Source organism: Blennius ocellaris (assembly GCF_963422515.1).
Source record: "Blennius ocellaris genome assembly, chromosome: 24".
NCBI classification, from domain to species: domain Eukaryota; kingdom Metazoa; phylum Chordata; class Actinopteri; order Blenniiformes; family Blenniidae; genus Blennius; species Blennius ocellaris.
Genome location: NC_137673.1, coordinates 179,401 through 190,930, shown reverse-complemented (window position 1 = coordinate 190,930; position 11,530 = coordinate 179,401). Strand labels below are relative to the sequence as shown.

The 11,530-nt window shown below is 46.8% G+C and overlaps 1 protein-coding gene across 1 annotated transcript in view; it reads left to right on the top strand.

The window, feature by feature from the left end:
* Positions 1-5,782: 5,782 nt before the first annotated feature.
* The window catches only part of LOC308147612 (inositol polyphosphate-4-phosphatase type I A-like), a 34,394-nt gene continuing 28,646 nt past the window's right edge, over positions 5,783-11,530 (top strand). Inside the window, 2 exon segments of the mRNA XM_080519862.1 lie at positions 5,783-5,905; positions 10,449-10,635. Of these exon segments, the coding sequence (XP_080375988.1) occupies positions 10,521-10,635 (115 nt within the window). The 5' untranslated portion in view covers positions 5,783-5,905; positions 10,449-10,520.

The following is an 11,530-nucleotide window of genomic DNA, read 5'->3' as shown; positions in this document are numbered from 1 at the left end:
CCGGGCTCCACCCGGGCTCCACCTGGGCTCCACTATCTTCTGTGTGTGTGTGTGTGTGTGTGTGTGTGTGTGTGTGTGTGTGTGTGTGTGTGTGTGTGTGTGTGTGTGTGTGTGTGTGTGTGTGTGTGTGTGTGTGTGTGTGTGTGTGTGTGTGTGTGTGTGTGTGTGTGTGTGTGTGTGTGTGTGTGTGTGTGTGTGTGTGTGTGTCAGTGTTTGTTGTTTCTCAGTTTTCCACTAAAGTCAGAAGGACAAAAGCATCAAAAAGTCCGATTTTGACTGAAGCTTCATTCAAACAACTAAAGTGTTGATGAAGTTTTTCTCTGTGAACAAAACGTGTTCAGTACACAGTATTGTAGTATTTTCCAGTTAACCTCTGGATGTTTGCAGCTGTAAACTCAAAAATGAACTTTGTTTCTTTACAAACTGCAGTTGAACAAAATCAAGTATTACCTGTAATATTACCTGTAGTATTACCTGTAATACTTGATTCAGAGTAATACCACAGAGTAATACCAGAGAACAATAACAGTGAGTATTACTAGTGAATAACACCACTGAGTGTTAGCAGTACTACGAGATAGTACTACCAGTATTACCAGAGAGTACTAGCAGTATAACAGTACCACCAGAGAGTACTAGCAGAGAGTACTAGCAGTATAACAGTACCACCAGAGAGTACTAGCAGAGAGTAACAGCAGCTCCACGGACTCTGTCTTTCTTCATGTGAGCAGGTTTGATGAACAGGAGTTATACTACCTGTAACTGTCATGTTGCCTAAAGTGCAGTATATCATCAAGTATGTGACAAACTATGTGAAATCTCTTTGTACAGATTGAAGCGTCCTGTTATATTGTTGTACTCAGTATGTAGAACTTTCTATGTGATGGTGTGAAGAAGAGTTTTCTATGATTTAGTGATTTCCTGAACCCAATCTCCCATCATGCATCTGTCTGTTCTGTCCACCATCAATGTTACCCAGGAAGTATTAATGTATAGGATTAAAGAGTATATCCTGAGGAGACGCCGCAGTGTGTGTGTGTAACATTTCAGGAGACATGGCATTAAATACACATTAAAAAAAACATTAAAACATATTAAATAGCTTAGATTATACTTTAGAATTTAAACTATAGAATTTAAAGTTTATACTTTAGAGTTTATACTGTAGAAAGTTTAGAGTGAAAAGTTTCTACGTTATAGTTTATACTTTATTTTAGAAAGTTTAGTTTAGAGCAGGGGTCTCCAACCCCGGTCCTCCAGGGCCACTTTCCTCCAGGTTTTACTCTCTCCCTGCTTCAGCAGACCTGGATCTAATGATGATGTCATCACCCTGCTTCAGCACACCTGAATCTAATGATGATGTCATCACCAAGGTTGTGAAAAAGCCCAATTACAGGCCTTCATTGCAATCAGGTGTGTTGAACTGGGAGGAGCTAAACCTGCAGGACAGGTGTCCTCCAGGACTGAGGGTAGAGACCCCTGGTTGAGAGTTCGTACTTTAGAGTTCAGTCTTTGATCCATTGAGAGAAATGTGTCCTGTTTCTCAGAAGTAAAGTCATCATCAAGGAAGCAGAAGAAGTTTTCATTTATCGTCTGATGATCAAACCAGAGCAGAAATAATCTATGATATGAATGTGACTTCCTGTGACTCCCATATGACTTCCTGTGATTCCCATGTGACTTCCTGTGACTCCCATGTGACTTCCTGGGATTCCCATGTGACTTCCTGTGACTCCCATATGACTTCCTGTGATTTCCATGTGACTTCCTGTGACTCCCATGTGACTTCCTGGGATTCCCATGTGACTTCCTGTGACTCCCATACGACTTCCTGTGAGTCCCATGTGACTTCCTGTGACTCCCATGTGACTTCCTGGGATTCCCATGTGACTTCCTGTGACTCCCATATGACTTCCTGTGATTCCCATGTGACTTCCTGTGACTCCCATATGACTTCCTGTGACTTCCTTGGATTCCCATGTGACTTCCTGTGACTCCAATGTGACTTCCTGTGATTCCCATGTGACTTCCTGTGACTCCCATGTGACTTCCTTTGACTCCCATATGACTTCCTGTGACTCCCATATGACTTCCTGTGATTCCCATGTGACTTCCTGTGACTCCCATATGACTTCCGGTGATTCCCATGTGACTTCCTGCAGCCTGAGCAGGTTAGCAGTGAGTAAATCCACACGGCTTCGTCTCCTCCCCTCTGGTTTGCCACTGAGGAATGCATAACCCCTCACAGGTGAGTCCGGTTTTATTCTGAAAGAGTCCTGATGTTTAAAAAACAAACACAGACTCTCGTTTATCAAGGTTGTGTTGGTATTTAGTCAAGTTGGTTGTGATTCACCAGCACAACTGGAATGGAGGAAACCTGTGACAAAGTGTTTGTCTTAGGTTGTTTACACCGGGTGTTTTATGATAACAGTCTGAAGTTCAAAGACTGTTGGTATTCACACCATGTGTTTCCTGGTTTTTAAAAAATACAAACTCTCATCGAGGACTATAACCAAACCAAACGCTATATATATATATATATATATATATATATATATATATATATATATTCCCCTCTCGCCCTCCGCGGGCGGTCACCTGTTTTTCTATTCCAAGCTGGGGTCCTCTACCAGAGGCCTGGGAGCTTGAGGGTCCTGGTCCTCTACCAGAGGTTGTTCCAGGGATCTGCTGTAGCCACTCCTCCAGTTTGGGGGTTACTGCCCCGAGGGCACTACTGTCACCTTCACCTTCCAAGCCTCTCCAGCTCATCTCTGAGCCCCTGGTACTTCTTCTTTCTGATGTTCCATCACTTGGTATTGCTACATCCACCACCACGGCTTTCCTCTGCCCTTTATCAACCACCACGATGTCTGGTTGGTTCTCCATTACCATCCTGTCTGTCTGTATCTGGAAGTCCCACAGGATCTTGGCTCGGTCACTCTCCACCACCTTTGGGGGGTCTCCCACTGTGACCTTGGGGTTTCCAGACCATACTCCGCACAGATATTTGGGTACACTATGCCAGCCACTTGGTTATGGCGTTCCATGTATGCTTTCCCAGCCAGCATCTTGAACCCTGCAGTTATGTACTGGATTGTCTCAGGTGCCTCTTTGCACAGTCTACACCTTGGGTCTTGTCTGGTGTGGTAGATCTGGGCTTCTATGGCTCTGGTGCTCAGAGCCTATATATATATATATATATATATATATATATATACACACACACACACACACTGAATGACAATATAATCGCAACACTTTAGTTTTTGCTCCTATTTTTCATGAGCTGAACTCAAAAATGTAAAAGATTTTCTATAAACACAATTTCTCTCTAATATTGTTGACAAAGTGTCTAAATGTGTTGTGAGCTAATCCCGCCTCCTCACTGGTGAGGCTGCTCAACGTGCTGATTGGTCAGCAGGACTGCTGCACAGGTGTGTCTCAGGGAGGCCACTGTGAAATGTGCAGTTCTGCTTTATTGGGGGGTCGGGGGGGCTCAGAACAAAGGTTGCTGGTCCCACGGTGGTCACAACAAAGGTTCCTGGTCCCAGGATTCAGGATAATGCATTTCTTTGATATTCATACAAAGTGCAGTTCTAATTTTACACAAGATGTTCAAAGCTTTTAAAGTTTACATTTAATAATTTTGGAGCTTTTCCGTGATCTACAGGATGTTTAACACGTGCTGAATGTTTTATTCACTGCTTCACGAATCCAAGAAATCGCCTTTCTTCGTTTTATTGATCTTTTCTCATCGGTATTCAGGTTCTGCTTGGTCGCCTCATTGCTGGTTTCTCTCGCGAGATTCAGGTTCTGCTTGGTCGCCTCATTGCTGGTTTCTCTCGCGAGATTCAGGTTCTGCTTGGTCGCCTCATTGCTGGTTTCTCTCGCGAGATTCAGGTTCTGCTTGGCCGCCTCATTGCTGGTTTCTCTCGCGGGACTTGGTCACGCCAGTAGGCACCGCTCAGGGTTGCCAGGTCCGCTGTTTTCCGGCAGTTTGGACTTTAGCAGAGAAACGATACGATTGATATCCGAGTGAAGAGCGTATTCTGGTTAGTTTATGGGACGCTCGTATTTAATCTCACACTAATCGAGCAATATGTGAGGCTGTATGAAAGAGAATATAAGAGAAAATGATCCAATCTTCACTTTGAAACAATCTGTCCTGCCACACCAGAGGTAGAGCTTCCGGAAGTGATTGAAAAGGCTTCATTTCAAAACACTGTGTGTTCTTGTGACGCGGAACTTCTCGGGAGTGTCAGAAGTCAAATGTTTGATTCTTCTCCGACACTGAAAGACCCACATCTCTACCCGGAGCAGTGTGTGCCGCAGCAGCGCCACTGTAGCTCCTAGGTCCGTGTAAAATCCGCCGTCCGCCGTTTCAACTAGAATGCCTGTTTACATCGCATATTACGGTAAAACTGTCAAGCCGGCCGGGGCTTCATGGTGCGTTCAAGGACACCTCAGTTGCAAGGTGAAACCACACCAACAGTACTGTACAGGCGTATTGTACCAAAAGTTAATTGAAAATCAAATCGTTTTCAGCAAATTGCATAATCTTATTCTCCAGGCTCCCAGGTACCTCTTCGTCAATTTTCAGCGAGAATTACTGTTACATTTTCTCACAATTACACAATGAATTCACATCAATACACATGTTACTGTACATCCAGAAATTCATTAAAAAAAATCTAATTGTTTTCAGCAAACTGCACCACATTCTTGTTCTACAGGCCCACAGGTACCTCTTTGTCATTGTCCTCCTTTAGATTTTCGATCAGTTTTTGGTGCAATAAGCTTGTACAGTACTGTGTGTATTAGGTGTGTTTATTTTACAATTGTGAGAAAATGCTTCAGTAATTCTAGTTGGAAAATCACACATTATCTGGGAACCTGTAGAACAAGAATGTAGTAGAGTTTGCTGAAAACAATTTCACTTCTATGAATTGCTGGTACAATAAACTTTAAACAATACACACAGTACTACAGTACTGTGTGTATTGTTTTGTTTTTTTGCAATTGTGAGAAAATTGTTATCAGAGTGTGGGTGTGTGGCCCCTTTAACAGAGTGGGAGATGTCTTTTTTTATGTTGGACGAGCGTGCGGAGGGGAGCGAGCGGCTGATGTGGAAATGTGCAAAAATAAGCTGTATGTATCTGAAAAGTAACAGGCAAATAAAGAAATCAAGTGTGCATCTCGTAAACGGAGTCCCGTGCCCTGTTCTTCACCGGCTGCAAGGGAAGGGAGTTAACTCCGAAGCTTGGGACAGCTTCCGCCCTGGAGTGAAGTTGGTCTCCCCTGCTCTCCCGACCACGGTGTGACCGAAGCAGGAAAAGTTAACAAAATGCTACAGTTATTCTTGTAGGAAATTGGTTCAGAGGTACTTGGGAGTCTGTCAAACGTGGTGCAGTTTGCTGAAAACAATTTTCTTTAACTTCATGGATGTACAGTACCGTTTATAGGTTGATGTGAATTCATTGTGTAATTGTGAGACAATGCTACAGTAATTCTAGTTGGAAATTGACCCACAGGTACCTGGAATCCTGTAGAACAAGAATGTGGTGCAGTTTACAGAAAACAATTATATTTTGATGAATTTTTATTTCAATACGCCTGTACATAACTGTTGTGATTTTTTCTTGGACCTGAGGTGTACCTGGAACGCACCATGAAGATCCCGTCGGCTTCTGACTGCTTTACCGTAATACGTGGTGTAAACAGGCATTTAGTTTGAACCGCGGTTGGTGTTACTCCAATGAATCCGCGGACCTGGCAACCCGCAGTCCGCTCAGCCTCAGTCCAGCAGCGTCAGATGGAGGAAGATCCGCGCTAAAGTGCACTTTTCTGCTCCGAGCGGCCTTTTACGCTCCGTTGCCGCGCCGCTGGGGAGTTCTGCGTGTTGACGGTCAGTCAGAGCGTCAACGGCGGCGGAGGAGAGCCGCGGGGAGCCGCGACAAGTTTGTTTGTTTGTCTGTGTGTGTGTGTGTGTGTGTGTGTGTGTGTGTGTGTGTGTGTGTGTGTGTGTGTGTGTGTGTGTGTGTGTGTGTGTGGAGTGAAGGTCAGCTGCACATTAATGCACGAGAGATATGATGACGCTATAGAGGAGGAAGAGGACCTGCTGTTATCAGGCCTCCATCTTCATCCGTCTATCATCTGTTTATCCCAGTTATAACGTTAAATAACATTTGTAACATTAAACAATAAAGGCCATGTAAGGAAAAGTAGCAGGTGACAGGAAGTGAAGGCAGCAGGTGACAGGAAGTGAAGACAGCAGGTGACAGGAAGTGAAGGCAGCAGGTGACAGGAAGTAAAGACAGCAGCTGACAGGAAGTAAAAGCAGCAGGTGACAGATTTTGATCTTCTACTACGTTTGTTTTAAAAACATGATCATTAACATCTACCAGCTGCTGCTTTATCTTCCTGTCTGCTGCTGGTTTTACTTCCTGTCATCTGCTGCTTTAACTTCCTGCCAGCTGCTAGTTGTATTTCCTGTCAGCTACTTCCTGTCAGCTGCTGGTTGTATTTCCTGTCAGCTACTTCCTGCCAGTTGCTGGTTTTACTTCCTGTCAGCTACTGGTTTTATTTCCTGTCAGCTACTTCCTGTCAGTTGCTGGTTTTACTTCCTGCCAGTTGCTGGTTTTACTTCCTGTCAGCTGCTGGTTTTATTTCCTGTCAGCTATTTCCGGTCAGTTGCTGGTTTTACTTCCTGTCAGCTGCTGGTTTTACTTCCTGTCAGTTGCTGGTTTTACTTCCTGTCAGCTGCTGGTTTTACGTCCCGTCAGCTGCTTGTTTAACTTCCTGTCAGCTGCTGGTTTGACTTCCTGTCAGCTGCTGGTTTTACTTCCTGTCAGCTGCTGGTTTGACCTCCTGTCAGCTGCTGGTTTTACTTCCTGTCAGCTGCTGGTTTGACCTCCTGTCAGTTGCTGGTTTGACTTCCTGTCAGCTGCTGGTTTTAATTCCTGTCAGCTGCTGGGTTTACTTCCTGTCAGTTGCTGGTTTTACTTCCTGCCAGTTGCTGGGTTTACTTCCTGTCAGCTGCTGGTTTTACTTCCTGTCAGTTGCTGGTTTTACTTCCTGTCAGCTGCTGGTTTTACTTCCTGTCAGCTGCTGGTTTTACTTCCTGTCAGCTGCTGGTTTTACTTCCTGTCAGCTGCTGGTTTTACTTCCTGTCAGTTGCTGGTTTTACTTCCTGTCAGCTGCTGGTTTTACTTCCTGTCAGTTGCTGGTTTTACTTCCTGTCAGCTGCTGGTTTTACTTCCTGTCAGCTGCTGGTTTTACTTCCTGTCAGCTGCTGGTTTTACTTCATGTCAGCTGCTGGTTTTACTTCCTGTCAGCTGCTGGTTTTACTTCATGTTAGCCGCTGGTTTTACTTCCTGTCAGCTGCTGGTTTTACTTCTTGTCCAAGCTATCCTCATCCCTCTCTCCCTCCTCTTCCTCCTTCATCCTCTCCTCCTCCTCCTCCTCCTCTCCCCTCCCCTCCTGAGCGTCACCGACTCTCGTTCACCTGCTTCATCGTCAGGTTTTCCAGTATCAAGCTTTTATTGTGGAAGTTTCTGATTGTCTGACAGACTGAAGGTCAGTTTGCTTTAAGACACTTCCTCTAATCATGAAGGAAGTGAGACACACACACACACACACACACACACACACACACACACACACACACACACAGGGTCTAACTATAAGCTTGACATCACTGTTTCACTTCATCAGACTAACTCATCTTGTTCTGAATTCTGAATTTCACCCTTTCATGCTGTCACCACATAGAGCTATTCATGTAGACACATTCATGCTGTCACCACATAGAGCTATGCATGTAGATACATTCATGTTGTCACCACATAGAGCTATGAATGTAGAAGCAGTGGAGGTTTCAGGGTGAATGTGGGTCAAGTGTGAACAAAGTAGGACACACTACTGAATGTAGGGCGACTGAGTCCTCCATGGAGGGTTTGAATCAATAAATACACTGAAAAAGTACTTTCATAAATTCACTGAACCACTGAAGAAGTACTTTCATGAATGCACTTGTAGGGATTTCTTACCTCATAAGGATCACTAGGAACTATTTATGTTTTGGTTGGCTATCGATAATGATTAATAATGATCAACGATAGTTATTAATAATGTTGAAATGTAATCTGATGTGTATCAGAACCTCGGAGCTCCACCTGTCTTAACAGGAAATGATAGACAATTCAGTTCTATCAGTCTCATAAGATATACTAAACAGTTCATTGGGAATTTGAATTAATAGTTAAATTAATTACAATTACCAGAATTAAGTCAAGGTTGAAGGATTTTGGAGTTCTTGACACAGAAGAGGTCGACATTTCATTCACCTTTGTGCTCATTAATAAAACAGCAAGTATGATTCCAAACATTATATTTATTAACAATGAAAACAAATAAAACACAGATTCTTACTACCTATATACAGCTGGGTGTGTGTAGGTGTGTGTGTGTGTGTGGAGAGCGAAAGAGAGCGAGAGAGTTGGAGGGAGGGTGTGTGTGTGACGTGTGATGGAACTACAAAACAAGATGGCGGATCACAAGAAACTACATTCCAAATGGAGATTGTCAGAGAACAGGAAGTCTGTCCTGGGTCTCCACCATGTGCTGATAGCAATGGAACAATAGAAGCTAGCCATAGCATCTGCTTCCTGTGTGTCTCTGCTAAAGGACCATTTCTAGAATGACTTGATGTGACTGCGATTTGTCTTGTAAAACGTCAGGAGTCGTCAGATGGTGTTCAGTTACTGTGTGATGTTGTCTTTGATGTGATATGTGTAGGATTGCGAGTTAACTAGTTAGTAAAGCAAAGATTAGCATGCAGACCCTGTGTCTGTGGCAGAGCTAACGTTGGTTTACAGGTTGATCACTGCTCCTAATATCATTATCTATAGAACTCAATCACTGGAACAGAATCAACACATCTTCATAAAGTTAAACAGTTCTATCATAGCATCAGGTTTAACTAATCTCAGGTAAAGCCCAGTTGTTGTTCCCACTTCCTTGAAGGAGTTCAGTTGTTGTCCTGCTGGAGGGAAGCTGGTGTCTTCTCCTGTAGCTAGCACCTCCTGCTAACTGTGGTTGCTGGTTCTGCAGGTTGAGGAGAAGAAGATGGAGTTGATGTTTCAGGAGCTGTCCTTCTTTGCAGCGCCTGGTTGTTCCTTTTGTCCAGACTGAGGAGCTGGTCGCTCAGGTCTGTGATGGTTTTCCTGCTTGTTCAGGAAAAACACAAAGAAGTTCTGTGAGGGTCCCTGGTCCGTCCTGGAGAAACCGGTTGGTTTCCCTGGAGAGCAGACTCTGGGTGCTGGTCTCTGGATCAGGGGAAGGTCTGACCCTCGTGGTGGGGTCAGCAGAGGATTTGAGGAGTGAAGGCCCTGGTTGCAGGCCTCTGGTGTTAGCTGTGTGCTAATGCTGGGTGAGTGTTTAGCTGTATGCTAATGCTGGGTGAGCTGGGCTGCTGGGAAGCAGCTCTTCAGCAACCCACCTACTCGAGGTCCAGTCTTGCAAGAGCGCGAGGAGGCTGGCTGAATGCCTTTTGTTGCACGAATGTTGATTCTGAGGTGAGCTTCAACCAATCAGTGACTGGCTGAGTTCATGGGGGAAGCATCTTGTGATCAGAAAGGGGGGGAGGAAGGTCCTGCAGAAGCCCCCCCCCCCCCCCAACTGGGTGTGAAAGACAATCATATTCCTGGGTCAGAATTCATATGTCATGACTGTGAATCAGGACATATAAAAATGGTCTTTCCCCAGAAATGAACAAACTTTCTGTGGTCCTGTGAGATCCCAACACACTGAAGAAGTTCATAAATACACTGAACCACTGAAGAAGTACTTTCTTAAATACACTGAACCCAACAACACGTACACACTCTACATGTTTCATCATGAGTTTATCTGGAAGTGGGTTGAGGAGGAAGAGGAGGAGGAGGAAGGCCTCATGGCTCTAACGTCTAGTTTCTACCTCCACCCAGAAGGTCCTGGAAGAACTGGTCTTCAGAGTTTCTGCCACAAGTCCTGATGGTTCTCCTGTTGGAGCTGCTGCCACTAGATCAGGTGGATCCATTAGATCTGGTGGATCCATTAGATCCACTAGCTCAGGTAGATCCAGTGGATCCATTAGATCCACTGGATCTGTTGGGTCCATTAGATCCAGTGGATCCGGAGTCACACAGTCACAAGTGCGTGTGTGGAGGTTTCATGTTTGTTCTGGGAGAGAACATGAAGAAGAAGAAGAACCAACGTTCACTGAATTCACTTTGTCACAGGTTCCTCCCCCCAGGTAGGAACCTGGGGGGGGAGGGGGGGGGGGGTCTGGCAGGTAGGAACCTGGGGGGGGGGGGGGGGGGGGGGGTCTGAACATCAAGAGTCTGATGTCTCCTCTGATCAGTGATCAATAATCCAGTGATTGATCACCTCTGCTCCTCCACCTGCAGAGCCACAACCACGTCACATGGGACAGTGACGGAGAGGCCACGCTTCCATCCAGCTCCAGCAGCTCCAGCAGCATGGCGGAGGTCAGGGGGCGGAGCTCCAGCAGCTCCAGGGTCCAGAGGCCCTGGTCAGTGTACCGAGCAAACACCTTTGACCTGTCCAGTGAGATGATTGGTCTGGCTCTGGCAGGTAGGAACCTGGGGGGGAGGATCTGGCAGGTAGGAGCCTGGGGGGGGATCTGGCTCTGGCAGGTAGGAACCTGGGGGGGAGGATTTGGCAGGTAGGAGCCGGGGGGGGGGGGGGGGGGGGGGGATCTTGCTCTGGCATTTAGGAACCTGGGGGGGAGGATCTGGCAGGTAGGAGCCTGGGGGGGGATCTGGCTCTGGCAGGTAGGAACCTGGGGGGGAGGATTTGGCAGGTAGGAGCCTGGGGGGGGGGGGGGGGGGGGGGGGGGGGATCTTGCTCTGGCATTTAGGAACCTGGGGGGGAGGATCTGGCAGGTAGGAGCCTGGGGGGGGATCTGGCTCTGGCAGGTAGGAACAGGGGGGGGCTCTGGCAGGTAGGAACCTGGGGGCGGGGATCAGGCAGGTAGGAACCTGGGGGGGGGTTAGGAGGGGGGTCTGGCTCTGGCAGGTAGCAACCTGGGTGGGGGGGTCTGGCAGGTAGGAACCCTGGGGGGGGTAGGAGGGGGGTCTGGCTCTGGCAGGTAGGAACCTGGGGGGGAGGATCTGGCAGGTAGGAGCCTGGGGGGGGGGGGGGTGATCTGGCTCTGGCAGGTAGGAACAGGGGGGGGGGGCTCTGGCGGGTAGGAACCTGGGGGCGGGATCAGGCAGGTAGGAACCTGGGGGGGTAGGAGGGGGGTCTGGCTCTGGCAGGTAGCAACCTGGGTGGGGGGGGTCTGGCAGGTAGGAACCTGGGGGGGGGGGTAGGAGGGGGGTCTGGCTCTGGCAGGTTGGAACCTGGGGGGGTTTACACTTCGTGTGGAGGGTCATACGTCATCATCGTCCATTGTCTCTCTCTCTCAGATGTGTTATTTCTCTCTCTGTCTCTCTGTCTCTCTCTCTCTCTCTCTCTCACTCCCCCC